General features: G+C 41.0%; 2 protein-coding genes across 2 annotated transcripts; one reads left to right on the top strand and one right to left on the bottom strand.

The window, feature by feature from the left end:
- Positions 1-757: 757 nt before the first annotated feature.
- Positions 758-6,147, top strand: bicdl2l (bicaudal-D-related protein 2-like). The gene is made up of 6 exons (XM_044042464.1): positions 758-1,954; positions 2,653-2,772; positions 2,860-3,018; positions 3,466-3,551; positions 3,740-3,860; positions 5,022-6,147. The coding sequence occupies exons 1-6, from the start codon at positions 1,403-1,405 to the stop codon at positions 5,403-5,405; spliced, it is 1,422 nt and encodes a 473-aa protein (XP_043898399.1). The 5' UTR covers positions 758-1,402; the 3' UTR covers positions 5,406-6,147.
- Positions 6,148-11,564: 5,417 nt separating this feature from the next.
- abhd11 (abhydrolase domain containing 11) lies at positions 11,565-18,033 on the bottom strand. The gene is made up of 6 exons (XM_044042495.1): positions 17,729-18,033; positions 15,989-16,124; positions 15,046-15,219; positions 14,641-14,811; positions 13,944-14,125; positions 11,565-13,704 (listed from the first exon to the last, which is right to left on the bottom strand). Exons 1-6 carry the CDS (start codon positions 17,857-17,859, stop codon positions 13,569-13,571), a joined length of 930 nt encoding a protein of 309 aa, XP_043898430.1. The 5' UTR covers positions 17,860-18,033; the 3' UTR covers positions 11,565-13,568.
- Between the last annotated feature and the right edge of the window lie 2,820 nt (positions 18,034-20,853).

Here is a 20,853-nt window from a genome sequence, read left to right as displayed (position 1 = left end):
AGAACCTTCCTGCAGCTGGTGTCTCATGTTGAACGCTGTGGTAACAGGGTATATGGTGAAGGTATATCGAGAGGTCAGTGAAGGAGTTTTGGTTTGTTTATTTCATTTGTGTGACAGCCATGAGACATGGGCCCACTTCAGACTCTTGGTCCTACCCTCATCCACCTTTTTGTTATCCTTAAAATAAACATTTAAGTCACTTGCGCCTGTCTGTACCCCCCTCTCTCTCCTTCCTTCGGTTGCCCTGTGTTGCCATGTCACCCCTAGGAGATGTAACAATCCTGATGTGTATTAGCTCGATCAGTTAGAGATTATGATGGACGCTCATGATTTGGAGGGCAACGTGAAGTGACCGCAATTGATTTGAGATCCCCTTTTGCTGCATCTTAATATTAAAAGCATTTTAATTTTTATTTGTCAAAGTCTTTTATTTTTCTAGTTACTGATAAAAAGCTGCTGTTCACCACTTATTTGTGATGCACTGTTGTAAATTTGTCATGCATGTTTCACATAAGGCTGGGTTATAATCAGAGGTGGAAAGAGAACTCAAATTAAGTAAAAGTCCACGTAAAAATACTGTTCTAAAAAAGTAGCTTGACTTTTTGAACAAGGCTGCGGTTCTTTCTTGTGTCGCGCAGCAAAGGAGAAGGGGATAAAAATCTCACCGTGCTGACAAAATAAAATATGTAAACACATAATGCATCAGTCAAAATGGGTCAAAGGTCACAAAGGACCTCAATTAGCACCAGTTCACCTGTCCTCATCATTCAGTAAAAGTAAAATTAGACAAGTACACAAAACCTTCTCGATTACAGTGATGCGAGAAAATGTAATTCATTATTTTCACCTCTGGTTGTATTAGGATTAAAGATTTATTTTTAACCTTGCCCTCCCCCGTGTGCCACATTCTTCTTCACGCACAAGCCTCTGAAGTTATGGAAGCTTTGTGTTGAAGTGCCAACTTGCCTTTGTTGTGTGTTTGCCTATGGCATGAAAGTAACTCGCGCTTGTTTGCCAACCGGGTGTATTTCAGCTGTGGTTTAATCACTGCACATCAATTCATGATCATCTGAAAAAAAGAAAGAAAACCAACTCCCCTTGTTGCTATGCAGCCGGGCTCTCTGGTATGTGTGCACGTCATGTGCTTTGCGTCGTCGCTGAAAAAGGAGGAAGGAAGCCCAGACAGCCTCCTGTGACATCACATCATGTCATGTCAAGTCCCTATGAAGACGCACACAGTTCAGGAAAAACAAGTTTGGTGACATTCACTCTGTCCTCCTCCTCCTCCCGCCCTCTTGTTTTTCAGCCCTGTTGCTCCTCCTTCTGAATATATAATGTATGTATGTGCAGCCTCACAGTATCAGTTGTTTGATTTCTGCCTGTGACTCTTACCAAGCAGACCATGGACTTCTCCCAACCTTTCTCAGTCCTCAACGAGAGGCTGAAACCTCGGGGTTCTGCCAGCGAGCAGCTCCACTCCTCCCTGAGCAGACTGGAGGACAGACAGATGAGCTCCACCAGAACCAAATCCTCCTACCGGCCAACAGTGCTGCCAGCTGAGCCAGAGCCCAAAGCCCCCGTAGCCCTGACACAGCCAGAAGACCCACAGGCCCCTGGAGGCAACAGGACCCAGGAGGATGCGGTCTCTACTGGTTCTGAGGGAACTGACCTACAGCCTGGGAACAACTTTTGCCTCTCCCCTGAGATCTTCTTTCAAGATGTGGGTGAAGAGGAGACGCGTGACGAGGACAGCAGCTCCACAAACTCCGAGGAGAAGGACAACCCGGGTGAACTGGCCCCAACGAGGATGATGAGCCTCTCCGGGTCGGTGCCCGCAGCCGGTGAAGGTGGCAGCCCGGCACAGTTGAACTACATCGATGCCACTTTACCCGACCTGCTCCACAGTGGCAGGCCGCTCAGCAGACGCAGGACACTGGGACATGTCTCAGCAACGGTAAGAGGATTTTCAATATTTGTGGTTCTTCTTCATCTGTTTGTCTTAATTGAAAAAATTGATAATATAAATGCTTGTTTTGCCACTGTATGCTCCCTCAGTCAGGTCTGATAGTATTGCTTGACGGAGCCCTTGTTCAGATGAAGGATAAAAATAATGTGACATTGTTTCTGTTCACATAAAACCAGTAATAACGGCAACAAAAATCACACCGTGCAGCTTTAAAAGGAGACATTTCTGGTGCTTTGTTTAACTAATATTATAAGTAACAAAAATAAAAACCTGTAACACATGAAGGAAACACTTTAAACTGCTAACCCTGAATTTAAAGAGGTGTGTTCAAACTGAGCTTGTATAACTTGATTGTTTGTTATGACAGGACTTAATTTGACTCCATTTGAGATGATGAGCATTAAGATGGAAACAATGTCAGTGGAACAAGTTTGGTGCTATTTGTGAACCGCTCTCAGTTTCTTTTATGTGAATGCACTCATTTGTGCATATTTGCTGTGTTGGTGAGGGATTACTGACGCCCTCGGCCGGTAAAACTGGATTCCTTGACCATAGTTTCAGCCAGGAATCTTGATAAGCAGTTTCTATTTACACGGGGCAAAATGTCATGAGGTGGTGCTTTCTGTGTGTGTGACGTGAGGGCCTGCAACGATGTACACAGTGCTGATTGTGTTTACTGTGTGCAGCTCAACGAGGTTCGCAGGGAAGTGGAGCTTTCTCGGAGGCGAAGCATCAAGCTGAAGGCGCAGGTGGACAAACTCCAGGAAAGCAGGAGTGGACAAGGCTGGAGCCAACACAGAGAGAGGGTGAATGTCACATAAAGAATCAGTTCATTCTCTCTCTCTCTCCCCCTCTTCTGTGCACAACAACGTATTAAGACTTTGCATCCCCAGGTCACGGAGGAGGTTCTGTCCGTCCTGCGGTTGCTGCACCCACTCACAGACACCGAGCTCAGCACACCTGAGCCCCCGAGGGGGGAAAAATGCCTGGACATTGCCCTGGGTCAGCTGCAGAATGTGGCTCGTCACCTGGCAATCAGCCACACCAAACAGGTAAAAGGCAACACCCAGAACGCCAATAAGCAAGATTAAATGGCAGCTTATATACCTAGAAATATACAGTGTCTATAAAAAGGTAAAGGTAATTAGAAGATCAAGTCTTTTAATTCCTTTAAGGTACATTTGACATTGATCCTCTCATGAAAGGCATCTGTCTTCCTCATTGTTTCTGAGATGAGACCACTGACTTCACCGCCCTGGTGTTTTAACTTTGAAATATGCGGTCTGGCGAGTTCACGAGTAACAGCAGTATCGGTGATCTGACTATTTCTGGTATTTATGGCATGTTAGTCACGCGTTTTAAAAAAAAAAGTCATGAGGTTTTTTGTTTTTTTTAAAGCTGATGATGTGGTTAGATTTGAATGCTGACGTGAAACACGATAAGAGAGGCTTGTCAGTGAGACGAGACATTAACTGGGTGTCCTCGCTTGTCTGTTTCAGGAGTGCAAAACTGGAAATGGCAAAGGAGAAGAGGACAGTGCCATTCTACAGCAGGCACTGTGGGACCGAGACGAAGCCATTGAGAAGTGAGTGAACACACGCACGCACACACACACACACACGCCACACACACACACACACACACACACACACACACACGCACACACACACAGGGTCTCTGAACAACACATGAATCAACATTATAAAAGGAGTTAAAGAGAAAAATGGGAAGTGTTCTGACGATGTGTCACTCTTTCCGGTCCCCGCTTCACAGGAAGAAGGCGATGGAGGCCGAGCTGCTGCGCAGCAAGACGGAGATGATGCTGCTCAACAACCAGCTGCTGGAGGCCGTGCAGAAACGCCTGGAGCTGTCGCTGGAGCTCGAGGCCTGGAAGGTAAAACTGAGACGAGTTGTCCTATTCGAACCACTGTCCGATAAGTTTAGATCTCGTGTTGCCAGGCAACATCAAGTTCCGCACAAAATAAGGGATTTGTTTTAATGTCAAGTCAAAGGCAACATCAGCAATAAAGCGAGTGCAGGTGTAAACAGGTTGAAGTGTGACTGAAAACACAAAGAAGCACCAACAACTGCAGGTCCAAAAAACCCAATCTCCCTCAGTCAGGTCTGATAGTATTGCTTGACAGAGCCTGTTTTCAGACAAAAAGGACACAGCATACAAATAATATTACATTGCCTCTGTTCATGTATATCAAATGGAGGCAGAATAACAACAAAAAACAACAACCTGTCAAGTTGCAGTTTACAGATTTTTATACTCTTTGGCCAACGTTGCACAAACGCTTTTTGGAAACTCTTGAAACAGTCAATTCAAGGTTTGTCATCAAAGCTCAAGGTGACTGTGATCACACAAACATGTTTTTTAGCCGTCACGCTGAGATAATTGAACATTAATCCTGTTGGCAGACTTATACAATCACTTGGCAGTAATTCTAGTTTCTAAATATAGGTCAATTATAAGATAATCGTGTGTTGGATTGTGAGGCCCGATAATGAACGTGTTTTCTACTTCTAGTACACCTATACATTATACTTAAGTTGAGTTCATCGTTGATGACAAGTAAACATTTTGTGCTCGATCTGAAGAAATCAGGTGCAACAGAATGTGAACGTGTGTCATCGGGCACGAATGCAGAAGTAGAAGGTTACACGGGTTAAATATGTCACACTGAGCAAGCGAGACACGACAAGGAAATGCATATGTGATTCAGCCAGTGCTGTTTGGGAGAAGTAGGACACACACACACAAAGAAAAGAGCGTTAAGTACATGTTACTTTCAGAACCTGGAATGTGTCTTCGTGCTCATGTATGTGTTCATATAGTCTGTGAGTCTGTCTGCTTCTATGGCAAACTCACAATTTAAAATGCTTTTAACTCAATTCTGACTGGTTAGTCGTCCTTTTGGTTTAATAAAGAGTTGTTTCACGGCTAAACACGTCACTGGGGATAAGCAGCTGTATTAAATGTGACCAAACAACGTTACATATGCTTACTAATCTAAACCCTGACATCCCTATTTTCTTGTCCTTGTCACAGGAGGACGTCCAGCTGATCCTCCAGCAGAACTTGCAGAACCAGCAGCAGGCACAGCAGCAGCAGCAGCCCCCGAAGAAAACCTTCCGAAGCCTGGGCATCCTGAGGAGGACCCAGCGACCGCCCATCCAGCGACCGGCCGCCTTCCCAGTGCCCACATCTCCGACCAACTCTCCCATCACCAACCCAAACCAAATCTTCATCCCGAGAGCTGCAGTCTCTGCTCCTTCAGCTCCCACCGCACCGGCTTCCCCCAACACACCACCGAGCACCCCGCGCAACTGGAGGGAGAGGCTGAGGAGGGGGGGTAAGACCAGTCGCCAAGCGGAGGAGGCACAATGTGCAGAGCGGGACATGGACGGATTCCAGGTCGTGTCACTGGACTGAAATGGTGAAGCCCGTGCACTTTGTTCTCACAACTCAAAGATAGTATCTGTACATAAAGAGAAATGCAGAGTTTGACTTAAGACAGTGAGACATGAACACAGCAGGAGGAGGATTTTTGTTTCAGCAAGTGTGGAGACAACAGAACTTCAGTGTATATAATTTACTTTTCACAATAGCCATATCTGTACCTAAAAAAATAAATAAAAAGAAATTCCAGGAATCCCTATAGGTCCTTGCACGTCTGTGTGAGTGCCCGGGCCCTAAATATTGATTTTTAATTCAAGGACAGGTTTAGTTTAAGGAATTTCCAGTGATTCCTGTAACATTTAGGAGGGTTCATTGGCAGAAATTTAATATCCATATTTCTACAGCAGCCTGACCAGACAAACCAGCCAAAGCGGGATTTTCACATTTTGAAGCTACTTTGCAAGAGTAGAAGACAATCATTACTGGTATGCAAAGGCCACTGTAGGTTCCTGGCATGCTTGCAAAACAGAGGGGGAGTGGAGGAGTTCTCGCCATTAGATGTTATTTATTCTCACCAAGAGGATCTGTAACGAATCACTATAGCCTGCAGAATGTAAACATTGAAAGACTCTGCTATAATCCAGCATTAAACAAATGCTTTGCATCTTTGACTTATGTTATTTATGTGTAAAAAAATATTTACTGTTTATTTTTTTAACTCCATCTCCTGTATATTGGTCTTTGTAAATTAAATGCTTATACAAAAGCTCCTTTAGATCGTTTGTTGTTAATTGAAACTTTTATTTCCACGTCACTGTTTACCCTTCATTTCCTGCACTTTAAAAAAAAAAACTTTGACAATTATTATTTAACTGTACAATAGCTGTACTTTTTTTTGTTACTAATATATATAATCCACACTCCACAGAATTTTATGGGCCCTCAGTGGTTGTGCTGCCAGCAGATGGTGCTATGCCCTTGACTTTCTTTTCATGTGGTGATGTTTTCTGGCTGGGTCTCTTGTCTCTTGTATGAAGTTTCAAGCAGATCGGTCACTGTGCAGCAAAGTTACAGGCCACTTTGTTTCATGGAGAATGGTTCAAATCTCCCCCCAATTTCTGATGGTTGCTGTGGCCACGCCCCACTTTCTAAATGGCTGAGGTCATGGTCCCAATGGACCTATTTGTATTGGGCTGTGACATGGTTCCATTTGGGGCAACTTAGTTTTTCTCTGGGTTTCACCTTTGGGGGCACGACAGAGCCGTTTTTATGCATGCCCCTTATTTTATAAAACATTTTCGCCAGTTCCGATTAGCGTGACAAAAATGTGACCCTTTAGCAGAAAGAAAGTAAATTCCAGGAATCATTGATCACTTTATCAATATCACTTGTGGAGACGAGGTTGATTTTGAGTCATGTAATGGCACCACCTAGTGGTAGAATTACAATTTACAAAATGACATCAACATTCAACATCATTTAATGTAAACAGTCAAAAGCTCTACTGAGATGTTAGGTTCAAGTCTTATAAAGCAGTGTTTCCCAACCCCTGGATGTTTGAGATGTCACCCTGCTCCAACACACCTGATTCAAATGGTCCGCTCGTCACCAAGCTCTGCAGAAGCCTGATAACGAGCTGTTCATCTGAATCAGGTGTGTTGGAGCAGGGCGACATGTAAAACAGACATCCACACACAGCACTGTTAAAATTAAAGTCACACTTTACAGGACACAGGAAAGAAAAAACACCCCAGCTACCAAACACCATAAAATATTGAATAAAAAAAAAAACACATGCAGGGCAGTGTTCACTGAGGACCAGGTTTGGGGAACATTTAAAGTCAACTTCCAAAGTTAAGATTGAAAAAAATTCCAAACACTCTGGGAATTTGTGGCCATATGGTGGCAGGTTCAGTTCATCTTTCAATTTTAAATGTTGGACATGGTTGTGAAGCTCCACCTGCCGGACGAGAACAACCTCGCTGTCGAGAACCTCTCGGTTGTTAAACTGTTTGGGTTGTCGGGCAGTTGGCAGGTTCTGTTCCACAACCATGCCATTGCTCTCAACCTTATTACTGCTTCTTCAAAGATGTTTGGACTGTTTGCATTGAAAATAGGATTCTGAACTTGACTTCATCACACAACAGTTGAAGCCACGTTTTCCGTTACACATGACAATATATAAAAGAAAACTGGAAAAAATCTCTGAAGTTGTTTAGCTCAGTGTGTTTGCCGTTGACTCACAGATCTGAAGACTGGGGTTCGGTTCCTAGAAAGAACACTAGGATATTTTTTTAAACTTCAGAAGTCCAATCTTCTATGAAGTCCAGAGTTCGTGGGGAGAGTTTTTGAAAAAATTCAGACTTCTAAAAAATATGACCTACACGAAAAAGTTAAGAATACCAAGAAGTATAGACATACCATTGTATGACAGATAGCTCATGCATTAAGAATCAGACTTGTAAATCTGAGGTTGTTAGTTCAAATCTCACAAGAGTCTTCTTTTTTTAGGTCAAGATTCAATGGAAACAGTCAAAGCTCGCCGAAAACCTGAACAAGTGTAAGACTCGGTAGCTCAGTTGGTAAGAACGCTGCTGTCAAATACTGATTGTGTGGGTTCAAATCTTATGAAGAACAACACATTTTAAAGTTCAACATGCACAGTTAACATTGAAAGGAGACCAAAAGACCCACATCTGTCAGGAACTTGTGGCGTAGTGGCTTTGCTCTCAACCAAGATTGCGGTTGTTGTTCGGTTCATGAGGTCGTAGGTTCGGTACCACAGCGGTTGGGTTGTGGGAATGGTGATTGGCTTGGGTTACACAACGGCTGGGTTGTGCGAAAGGTTGATTGGTTACACAACGGCTGGGTTGTGCGAAAGGTTGATTGGTTACACAACGGCTGGGTTGTGCGAGAGGTTGGTTGGTTACGTGCAGGCAGGGATGCGGGGACTTGGCGGTGTGGTGGCGGTGGTGGTCAGCTTCACATGGGGGAAAAAAGTGAGCACTGTGAGGGTTGCCAGGTTGGGTCCCACAGCGGCTGCTGGGTTGCATGCAGTGCGAGGGTTGCCAGGTTGGGTCCCACAGCCGCTGCTGGGTTGCGAGCACTGCGAGGGTTGCCAGGTTGGGTTCCACAGCGGCTGCTGGGTTGCATGCAGTGCGAGGGTTGCCAGGTTGGGTCCCACAGCCGCTGCTGGGTTGCATGCAGTGCGAGGGTTGCCAGGTTGGGTCCCACAGCGGCTGCTGGGGTGCGAGCACTGCAAGGGTTGCCAGGTTGGGTTCCACAACGACACGGTTTTGGCCACGGTTGTAGAACCAGACATACTGGACCGGAACAACCGAGCAATTGTAGAACCGAACTTGCCGGACTGGCACAAACCTACACCACAATTCTGGTGGGTTCAGTTCCACAACCGCAGGGTCGTTCTGGTCCAGCATGCTTGGTTCCACAACCACGGCATTGTTTCAGTCCACAGCGCGGCAGTCCCTGGCTCCCTAGAAGTGGCTGAAATTTTGGCCACACAGTGTAAAAATTCCTTTTCACTAAAATTAGGTTTTGGGTCCAGGTTCTGAGAAACTACTGTTTAAACATGATCAGCATATGAATGTGTGAGTGTCACTTTTACATTGTTAACACATGAAAACTAGTTCTCATGCTTTGACTCGTCTCAGTTAAAAGTATAATAAAAATAAATAAAATATCGTTTTAGCTCCTCCTCCTGCATGAAGTGCACAGGTTGTAAGACCTCCTACTCCTATTACAGTTGCAGATAAAGTTTGCAGTCCAATGTTTACTCTTCACAGTAAGTCGTCGCTTGGTCTTTCTTTCTTATTCACTTGATCCTGGTTTGAAACATTACATTTATTATGTAACCTAGCTTAATACTGAATTTTGCTTGAAAAATCTTGTTTCCACAACAGTGTCAATACCTCATTCAAATATGCTTCTAAAACACCTGGACTGTCCCTTTAACTGCAGCCATTTGTAGGTCATGGCACAGGACGAGACAAAGTAGTAGCCATTTTAAAATGTGGTCATTGCAGAAATGAGTGAAGAAACGTGATAACATTGCGTAAAAACTTATTTTATTTTAATCAGTCCATATCAACATGGACACTTTAATTTTGAAATTATATTAAACCGCCACTCCTGAACAGTTGCTACTTGACCTGAACCCTACTGGCTAGACTAGACACTTATTTTGACAATTTTGTTGACAACATACTATACTAGGACATTTTTGACAGTTTGTATTTGGATTTGAATGATTTTGGATGACATACTATACTATGATTTTCTTGGTGATTTTGGACAACACACTATACAGTGATTTATTTTGGTGATTTTAGACAACACACTATACGATTACTTATTTTGGCGATTTTGGACGACATACTATACTATGACTTTTTGAGTGATATTGGACGACATACTATACTATGACTTTTCTTTTGAAATTTTGGACGACATGCTATACTATGACTTTATTTTGGTGATTTTGGACGACATGCTATACTATGACTTTTTTTGGTGATTTTGGACGACATGCTATACTATGACTTTATTTTGGTGATTTTGGACGACATACTATACTATGACTTTTTTTAGTGATATTGGACGACATACTATACTATAACTTTTGAGTGATATTGGACGACATACTATACTATGACTTTTTTTGGTGATTTTGGACCACATACTATACTATGACATTTTTTGGTAATTTTGGACAACATACTATACTATGACTTTATTTTGGACGACATACTATACTATGACTTTTTTTTTAGTGATTTTGGATGACACACTATACTAGGACATTTTTAGACAGTTTAGATTGGATTAGATTCAACTTTGTCATTGTGCAGAGTACAAAGACAATGACATGCAATTTGCATCTAACCAGAAGTGCAAAAAAGCAGAACACAAAGCAGGACATTTTTTTAACATTTGACAGTTTGTATTTGGACATTTCTGGATGACATACATAATTAAGAAACAGTTTGACAGTTTAAATTTCGACATTTTTTGTTGACATACTATACTAGAACATTTTTGACAGCATGAAGACATTTTTTTTTTACAAATCCGTAGTTAATTGTGACAGTTTCAATGACAACACACACACACATGCATGCATGCATGCATGTGTGTTGGTTAGACGGTGATCGTTACATGTGGAGTAGTGACGTCACATTAGCAGTAGCCAGTGTAATCTGAACACCTGTGGATCACTCAGGTCGGCTGTTAACAGAGTTTCAACAGAAAATCTAATAAATGTGTGGATCATTTAGGTTGCAGTTACCGCACGTTTGTCCCCGCTGTTCCTCGTCCTCTTCCTGCTTCTGACGCTGAAGTCTCCGACCATCCATGGCTCCAACTGGTAAACACAAAGTGGAACATTATAAATAGGTCGACACAAGAGGGGGCGGAGCGGAATGTACCAAGTCACGGAAAGTATACCGTGGCCTTCAAATCAGTGTAGCTTTGTGCAGGGGCAGCTCCACCTGTAATTATTCCATGTGCATGTCCATATTGACCAAATAAAAAAATGGCAGGTGAATTTGTAGTCAGTTAAAAACGTTAAAAACAGAGGGAAACCCACCACTGTAGGAAATGCTGCCATCTGCTGGACGTACTTCCCCCCCTCATCTTTTAAAAGATGCTGAAAGGAAGGATCCAGTTTTAGTCCTTATCTTCAAAGTATCAGCATAGATAATTAAGTCGGTGTTGAAATTCCATACGTTGTGTGTAAATTGCCACAGATGTTTGGTGTCATGTTACAATTCACTGATATTTATTTGTTGCATTTCACAGTTGGACACGAAATAATGTTTGTAGCACCCTTTGTTTCCAATTTTCTCTTCATTCCTCTTAATAATAATACAATGGTAGTATGGTATTTTGTTTAAAAAAATAATAAAGAATATCTGAGCCATTTTACAACACTTTGACACTATAGCCATTTTATAATGTTTTTGCCAGTTATGATTTACGTGCCAATTTTCATCTGATTCACCAGCGTCTCAAAAGTGCTATAATTTCGGAAGAAAATAAGGATCTGTAACAAATTATTACAGACCGCAGAATGTAAACATTGAAGACGATATAATCCAGCATATTCCTGTGAATTTTGCATCTTTGACGCATGGTATTTATGTGTAAAAAACAAACACCATGTTTATGAAAAGCTCCTTCAGATCTATACTTTATTTAAACTTTTATTTTGTAAGCCACCATTAGTACATCACTGTTTACCCTTCACTTCCTGCACTTTTACTTGTTGAATTCTCAAGATTGAGAAAAACAAACAACTGTTGTAATTTTATTGTATATTATACATTTTCAGTCATATATATAATCCACTTGTGTATATATATACATATATATACATATATTTATATATACATTTTTCACACATTTAAAATGTATATATATATATATATGCCACAATATAGAATGAGTGTCAAGAGTGTTGGAGCAAACGGAGACCAAAAGGACATGCCAACAGTGAAACATTTACATTCCCTGTCATACGACTACCATCTTGAAACTTTGCTTTCCAATGTTAAACGAATACATTTGAGTTTCTCGATTGCCGACGCAGAGTTTTCCTTTCAACATGTTTTTGTCGCGTTGTAATGCTACACAGGCATAAAGTAGGATGTGCTTTCATGTGTCACCACCACCACACCCCTCCTGACTGCTGTGAGCGAGGAGAGGAAGACAGGATGCTTCTCCAACTACTGGAGTGTTACTTAAAGAAGGATGATTTAAAGCCCTGTAGTCTACAGGGATAAATTCACATAAAACAAACATGAAACACTAACTGTAGCAAACATCCTGTTTCACATGGGGATATGCCCTCATGCGTTTAGCGTTCTCTGGGGAAAAAGGTCAAGCAGAACAGCTGACACTCTAAACTTGAGAATAAAATGTTTTCATTTCAAGTTGTTTGTTTTTTTTACGTAAATGGAAAAGTAGCTCTCGGCAAAAGAGGCCCATACAAATTTTACAACACCCTGCTTATTCCTACAGATGGCAGTTTCACTAGTGGACTGTTCTATTAATCAAAACCCATTGGAAACAGAAAAGACCAGAACACAATAATGGTTACAGAACATTATACATCATTTGCAGCATATATTTGTGAGAGATACCCCTATACAGTAGCCTTGCTCCTAAGTTGGATACGGATAATAAATCAGTAAAGCGCGTTTCATAAAAACACAGACGAGACCGACCAAAACACACATACACACAACATCGTTACCGCAACGTAATGCCGGACAGACAGAAGAGTAGTATAAGGGAGTATAATAAATAGCACATCCAGTCGTAACCTGAGAGATTCAGGAAATAAAATACAACAATACTGCTTGGGAGCGCTTCAGCTTGGTTGTCACAGAGGATCGCGTGAGCATAGAAACATAACCAGTGCTCTTGAATAAGCTCAAGTCAAAACAGAGTAACCATTCTACGACTCTCATCCTTCACACACACACACACACACACCAGTAACACATACTAAATTGAATTAGTTACAGATAAAAATAATGGATGTTGCCATTGGATCTAATTTCAAGAAAAAAACATCCATACAGTGTATATGAAGCTGATATTTCAGCCACTTTGCTCCAACCTTCTCATGTATGGAAACAGCAAACTTCTTTCCATGTATTAGTTTCTTTCGTATCCGACTCTCTTGCTTCTGGTCCAGCAGATTGTACATGGCCTAAATCCAGTTCTACTCTCATACTACTGGCATACATGTGTCAACATAAAGGAAGTACAGTGCAAATGAGCCTTTCTTTGGATGAGTGTATCACCTCCAAAACAGCCCAGATATGAGATATCTCTGTCCACCAAGTAAAAAGAAAAACAAAAACAATGAAAACACACCTAGTAACACTACCGTCTGTTAAAGACAGTGAAAAAAAACAACAACCACTGTGTACACTACACAACACTAAACTACACATAACATACTGTAATTTGACACTGTTGAAAGGTAAGAACTGGCTGTAAAAGAGCAAGTTTGGTCCAGTGTTCTGCAAACATCTGCATTATTAATCACCCCCGCTCTGCTCGCTTCGCCTGAAGCTGCTGAAGTCTCACCATCGCAGTGAGCTGGACGCTCTCTGGGTGCTTGACGTTAAAAAAAAAGTTCTGAGGTGTAGATAAGGGAGGAGGCAGCTAGGACTGAAGGAAGGAGATGATGGAGCTGATGAAGTCTAAGGGTTTGTCTGCGTGGATCCAGTGGCTCGCATCCGGAATGTACTGGATGTCGGCATAAGGGAACAGCCTCTGGATTTCTGGGTAATCGTCGGAGCTGCGTCAGGAGTGAATGGAGAAGTGTATGAGAAAAATCGAACAGTCTGAAATCATTCATACAGTTGCCTGAGGTCACAGCCATTATAGTATATCGATTAATTGCTGCGGTTTGTTTTTAATGAAATGCCAAGTTAAGATTAAGCAATGCACATGGGGATTAGGCTTTCAAATCTGTAAGCATTGAGCATTTTCAGTGAATATTTGACGCATGTGTCAAAAATAAAATGTTGTGCTCACCTGATATAAGCGGAGCTGGCTCCACCCAAAAACAGCGTGGGTCCCTCGTAGACTGTGTCAAAGCTGGGAAAACTCATGATGGTGTCAAGGTGTGCGGCGATGGCCTCCATATTGACCCTCCAGGCGTAGTGTCCATTCAGCTCCACGAGGTTGGTCAACAGGAACTGACGAACCGAGCGCTCCTGGTGGACAGAAGGACAAATTTGTATTCAGTTTTTTAATTTTTGAAACAGCTGCAACCAATGCTTTTATTCTAAAACAGTTTTTTTAAAACATCGTATTTTGCACTCTTTCAAAAACTTTAAGCTTATTACAGCTAACATAATCATTTGGATGACCCTTTCTGTTTCTAACGAAAAAGACAGATTTCCATGCTCAGTATAGAACAGCAGACAGACACGGCTACTGACCAGCTGATAAACAAACCTTTGCAGGTAATGGCTTAAGAGCAAGGTCAAGAGTTGAGCTAAAAGACCAAAGAATTTTAGAAACGTCTAAATAAGCAAATCCTTGCGATATCAACTTTACACTGAGTAAAGTCAGTGCTGTGTTCATACTTTTTGCTGCTGCAGTTTTTGATATAGGCAAAATGTGTCTTATTATTAAAATCTTATTAAAATCAAAATCTCTTATTAAAATTATTAATTATAATATCAAAATATATTACAAACAGCTGCTTTGGGCTCGTTTCACTGACCTTGACCAAACTGCGTAGTTGATCCTCAGCCATCCGCCTGGCAGTGGAACGAGGAATGTCACTAGAGATCTTTATCTCTTGCATGGCTTGGATGTAATTACGGAACGTCTTGCGTGTGGTGGTCTGGGCTGGACTGATGTCCACCACCACCAGGCTCTCCACTAAACCAGGCTACAAACACAGACGGATACAAAAAGAGAGAGAGAATCAAAGTCAGCTGTTGAAAACCAAAGATGAAATGGAAACGGTGGGGGGGGGGCATCTAGGTGAAGCAGAGGTGAGTTATTTAAATACAGACAGACAGGACAGGAACGTACGTACACTGACTAACAAAGGTGAGATGACATTCAGTGAGGCGACTGTAGCACCATGTTAAATTCATGGTGACATTTCGCGACTGCAAACCTGCATGAGTGCGGTCGTCATGGCCGTCTTCCCTCCCATGCTGTGGCCAATGAGGACACACTTCTCGATGTGCAGCTGGGTGAGGAGGTGTTTCAGATCCTCGCTCATCATTTCATAAGACATCGCAGGGCTATGAGGGCTGTTGCCGTGGTTACGGGCATCTACGGTCAGCACCTAACTGGTCAAAGGACAGTTAGGAAACTCGGCAAAGGCAGGAAAGCAGCACCAGATTGCAAAAGCAAACAAACAACCAAACGGTTTGGCTCAATGACAACACTAAGGCTGTATTCTGTACATCAGATTATGAGTTTCTTCAAGCAGGACAATTGATCAATTATTATGATGCCTTATGATGGAAAGTCCATAGCTGTCTTTGCTTGGCCTATTTACACCACTGTATTTTAACATTGGCTATAATGGTGTTACTTAATATTTTCCTTAGATGGTACTTGGTACATATGAAGTTTGAGAACCACATGTTCTAAGCTATACCTGGCAATAAACCCAATTCTGATTCTGGTTAGTGTTTCCCAACATTCATTAAGCAACGGTGTGCCACTGCTGCTAGACTACTGAGCACCACTGCTAAAAATGTCACATGACCATCAATATCAAAGTCCAGAAATTATTATTTATTACTCATAACTTGCACTAGTGAGCACACAAAGCTAACCCAACCCTAAGATACAAAAGACAACAAGTAATAATCTACAGTGATTTTTAGGCCATTTCATTGTAAACTATTTTTAAGTTGAACAAATATGAGAAAACTCTGGGGCAGGGGCCTGCAACCCGTGGTGTAGCAAATGAGAGGACCACAACAAACTGGTTGACTGTGTCCACTCCTTTGTCTCCTTTTGTGATGGGGCCAACTCAAACACATCAAAATGAGTGGTTTTTGCTGTAACAGCGGACAGATGTGGCATCGTCATCGCTGCATTACCTTCCGTCCTGTACGCTGAACCAAGGACTTGGCAATAGAGTGGAAGTTAGATTTACTGCCAAAAAGGCCATGAAGAAACACCAGAGGAGTGCTCCCTCCCTTCCCGTCGAAGACATCATAGGTCAAGTTGACTGGGCTGTGGGAAAAAACAAAATCCATGTTGATTAGTTTGAATCTCTCCAGCTGTGGTGAGAAATGCATCACATCTTTAGACAGCAACAGTGAATTATCTGTGCAAATTAAATACAATTCAAGAGCGTTAAAGATTTAACAGAAGGTTTAACAGAAGAAGAGAAGGTTGTGTCACTGTTCAATGGCTTGGTGTTTGGAAATACTTTTTGCTTCAGATAAGGAGCTTTACAAATAGGAATAAATATGTATTTTCAGAACTCCATTTCACTTTTTATTCAACCAGTGAGACCTTGTGGTTATAATCTATTTTTCAAGGAAAGACCTGGTCAGGACAGCTCACCATGACAACGTTACAGAAAAATAAAACAGAGTAGATCAAAACAACACATTTCAAATTGACAATGGACACCAAATACAGAATACCAAGTGCAGCAGCTGTTACACAGTTTTTCAACAACACACAATACTGTTTAAAGGCCTGCAGCAAACAGAAATAATCATTATTGACTATTTGTTAATACAATCTGTATCTGTTTAGACAATCTGACTATTTGTATACAATACAATGCAACTGTTAATAAAATCTTTTAAAATTGTTTTATCTTGTTTTATTGCTTTTAGTGCGGGAACAATCACGCAATTCACCAATTATTGTTCGATTAGTAAGTGAACCATCGACTATTTAGGATGAAATGGATTAAGAGTTTTTTTAAAAGAATTCAAACAAGTTTTCTGATTTCTCAGCTTCGTAAATGTGAATATTTGGTTTCTTTGCTCCACAAAACAAATACATCATTAAAAAAAGAAGAATTTTGGTTTGTGGACAAAACAAGACATTTGAGAACGAGAAGATTAATCAAGAAAATAATCGACAGATTATAGTATAGTTGCAGCCTTAATTGCTTTAGCTTTTTATTGATTATTAGTAGTAGTTATAATAGCAGTAGCAGTATTAGTAAAAGTACTACTAGTAGTGTAGTCATAACACACATATATATATATATATGTACACATTATACATATATATGTATATATATATATATATATATATATATATATATATATGATATATTATTATGTTTTCTTGAACCTCTGTATGCATTTCCTTTGACGTTATAATAAAGTCCTATATTAGGAGGGTCAGACAACAAGCCTGGAGACACATATCTTGTTTTCCCCTTATATTTTCCCAACAATGTCTATGTTTTCAAGTATTATGTGTGTATATGTATAATTAAATGTATTCTCCTTCCTCTTGTGTGCATTAACAAAATGAAATAACAATAACGGTGTCATTACCGGCTTTACTGTGACGTTCAATAATTAATTAGGTTCCTTACCGGGTTTGTAATAATCAGAGGCCATAAAGTTAGCTTAAAACTGCCCGGCTAGCCAAACGTCTGAATGTCCTTTACGTAAGCTTTACGCCGGTGAAGTTAACCGTTAATACTGGATAAAGCGAAAACACGACACGGAGATACGTCTAACGGTTAGATGAACAACATTCTGTATTAAAACGGAGTAAAAAACACTGCTGTAGTGTCGCTTGTTTCCACACAGCACCAAGTTAGAGGGCAGTAGTTAGCCGGGAAGCTAGCAGGGTTTTACCTGGCTGAGCTGACGGTTCGAACCGTTGCAGCCGCCCTGCCGACACGCTGGTGCTGCTGCCCGGGGAATGAATGACACAGCGGCCGGCCGCTCAGCACTCCTCTCCGGATCAGGCGACACAAAGCACTCATGGCAGTGGCAGCATATGCTCCGTTAGCAGGCGGTCAACAAAAAAACATGGGAGTTCAAAAACGGGCCACGGTGATGGAGGAGAACCGGAGAAAAAACATGTTAGGGTGCCGGAGGTCGAAATAGGAAAGGGCTGAGACTGTCAACAGCTGATGGAGAAGGTGCGTCATGACGTAAGACGCACGGGGCGGAGTTTGTGCTTGTTCCCTGGGTTTGTTCTTTCAGACACGGACTCTTCTTCTTGTTCTTTTTTGAGGCTTTCATGGCGGTTAGCAAACAACGATTTGGTGCATTACCGCCACCACCTGGTATGGCAGATGGTAACCCATTTTGACTGATACATTATGTGAGTAATTTGTAAAGGTTTGCGTTTAATAAAAAAACAATTCACGTGAGATATGTGTCCCCTTTGCGCTATACAAGAAATAACCCCTTGTTAAAATACAACTAAGTAACTTTTACAGTACATTTTAAACAAGCTACTTTTTTTATTAACTTTAACTTGAGTACATTTGTAATACTTTTAGTTGTACCTTTTATCAAAAATAATGGTACTTTTACAGTAGCTGAATAAATAAAAACAAGGACAGTGCAGTTAAATAATTAAGAAAAGACATAAGGAATTGATTTTGTTGATATTAAATATTTACATATAAATACATGGCATTCACGTTTTATTTTTTTACTTAGGTTTTCTATTTCTTTTCATAATTTTAATATCTTTTTTTATTGAGGAATCAACTAGATATGTAAAAAAAAACATAATCAAGGATGAGCATATAATGTGCAAAATGGTCATTTGAAGTTGTATAAACAAATCTTTTGAAAAATAAGTATTCTAAAGTATTACTTAAGTAAGTAAGTAAGTAAATAAGTAAGTAGTATAAGTAAATCAAATAATTTGTGAGAACTGCCATGAGACGCCACAGCACATCTGCTGCGTTTCAGAGTCTTGGGTATTTAATGTGACATGCAAATATTAATATCCCAATAAGCACTTTCATAAATAAATAAACAATAGTAAAAATAATGACAGAAATCATAGTGGAGTTAAAGTTTCAAGTAGCAGAAAAGTAAAAGCATTTGTGCAAAAAAAGTCCCCTGTTTTGCAGGACAATGAACTGGATCCGAAATTAGTTGAAACCTCATGTTTTTCTTGCTTTCTGAGCCACTTGGTGGCGCCACAGTGCTGCGATGTGGACTGACTTCACCTGCACTGACTGTCCATAGAGCTGCTCCCTGTGAGGAAAAAGTTATCAGTCTTTCATCACATTATTGGGACGTTTATGAAAGACACATGACTGCATAGCACAGCAGATACTGCAGCGTTTCCACACATGGAAGTTTCCCTCACTACACTCGCCTCTGTCACCTCAGAAAAAGGGCACCAACGTTGGGAAAAGGCATCACTCATTCTACTAGTACTAATAATACTAATAATAATGATGTCTGGGCTTTGCTTTTCTGTATCCATTTTTAGTAAATTCTTTGTTTAAATGTAATATATTTATAATTGTACAGCACTGTGCTTGCATTATCACTAGAACAGACTGCAGACTAACACAATAGACGATGTTGCAACAGAGCTCTGATATTAAAGAGCTCTGATCTTAGTATGAAGAGCTCGGTCTGGGATCATATGAGCAAATGAACTCTGTGGCAAGTTTTACGAGGCGTTTGAAACAAATCACCTGCAGAGAACTGAGAATTGAGGTTTTGGACAGCACTGTAAGGTTTGATATTAATAATTATTTGAGCTTTCCTTTTAAGGTTCCTTATCTCACACATTTGGTTTCATCTGCTTCTCTGCCCGGTTATACCTCAGATAATCTCTTTTTATATATTAAGGCACACAGATTAATGTTTTATAGTTACTCTCATTTGATGTCATTTGTGTTTAATTTAGGCATCATAGAGAGGTTCTGGATCTGTTCCTCTTGTGTTTGTCATATACGGGAGCACAAAAACAAACCCTTGCAGTTTACGGGGCTCGGACAACCTGGCGTCCCTTGCCGCGTCTCCAAACATCTCATTGTCTCATTGCTATGGGAGACAAGTCTGCTGGGATAAAGCACACAGTGAGCCGTCACCATGGCGATGGCATGGGACAGGGGCCCAAGGGAGCAAACGGTAGAGGCCCAACTGACAGTAGGAATTGGGATCTGGCAGATTGAATAACTGCATATTTCATCTATATTATTACAGGAAAAAAACATTCAATATGCACTGAGTCAAATAATACAAAATAATCTGTTACGGTTAGTCTGGTTTTGCCAGATTAAGTTCATGTTTGACTGACTTGATGATGGACAGAACTTCTCTACTATACTCTATCATAAAACTATACTCCATCATAAAAGCTGAGTGTGACAGGTTAATACGAGCACTTCTTCATGCTACACAGAGCAAAAATCCTAAATCCTCAGTTGTTAAATCCCCAGCTTGTCCACTCTAGTAAATAGAGTTTTTCTGCTAAAGTTGGCCATGTACAACACATTTCTATATTAAGAAGCTTTGTTTTGACTAATAATAAATCTAAAACATGTTTATTGCTGTTACACAACTTTACAGTCCATTTATCAGTCGGGTTAAAAAACGTGTGATAATGGGTCACCGTTTCCAGTGTCTCAATCAGGATCTCGTTGGACTTTGCTGTTTGATCATTGTCGCGTTTAAGAGAAATCTGCTCCCTGTCAACTTCACCTGGAAAAGAGCAGCTGACACATGAATGTGCTTTGTCCACTTCACGGCTAAAACATGATAATCATCATTGAGCAATTTGCAAAACATGTTGATACTGAATGTTCAAAATGTTCTGAGATGCTGTTTCCTGCCATGGTATCTGCATCTTGCACAATAGGACAAGACAACAAAACACACAACCAAGAAAGCAATGTGGATGGAAACAAATGCACGACACAATTGGTCAAATTGGTCAAATTCCACTCACACGCTCACCTTGATCGTGCTCCTTTGAGATTACACGTTTGTGTGTG

Source organism: Solea senegalensis, linkage group LG13 (assembly GCF_019176455.1).
Source record: "Solea senegalensis isolate Sse05_10M linkage group LG13, IFAPA_SoseM_1, whole genome shotgun sequence".
NCBI lineage: Eukaryota > Metazoa > Chordata > Actinopteri > Pleuronectiformes > Soleidae > Solea > Solea senegalensis.
This window is presented reverse-complemented; position numbering and strand designations above follow the sequence as displayed.

What these genes read in the sequence shown, in the direction of transcription:
- bicdl2l (XM_044042464.1), top strand. Translation starts at nt 1,403, where the DNA reads ATGGACTTCTCCCAACCTTTCTCAGTCCTCAACGAGAGGCTGAAACCT. An exon ending in CAATCAGCCACACCAAACAG is followed by an intron (nt 3,019 to 3,465) that starts GTAAAAGGCAAC and finishes TGTCTGTTTCAG; the next exon opens with GAGTGCAAAACTGGAAATGG. An exon ending in TGGAGCTCGAGGCCTGGAAG is followed by an intron (nt 3,861 to 5,021) that starts GTAAAACTGAGA and finishes TCCTTGTCACAG; the next exon opens with GAGGACGTCCAGCTGATCCT.
- abhd11 (XM_044042495.1), bottom strand. Translation starts at nt 17,859, where the DNA reads ATGAGTGCTTTGTGTCGCCTGATCCGGAGAGGAGTGCTGAGCGGCCGG. An exon ending in CGAACCGTCAGCTCAGCCAG is followed by an intron (nt 16,125 to 17,728) that starts GTAAAACCCTGC and finishes TTTTTCCCACAG; the next exon opens with CCCAGTCAACTTGACCTATG. An exon ending in TTCAGCGTACAGGACGGAAG is followed by an intron (nt 15,220 to 15,988) that starts GTAATGCAGCGA and finishes TTGACCAGTTAG; the next exon opens with GTGCTGACCGTAGATGCCCG.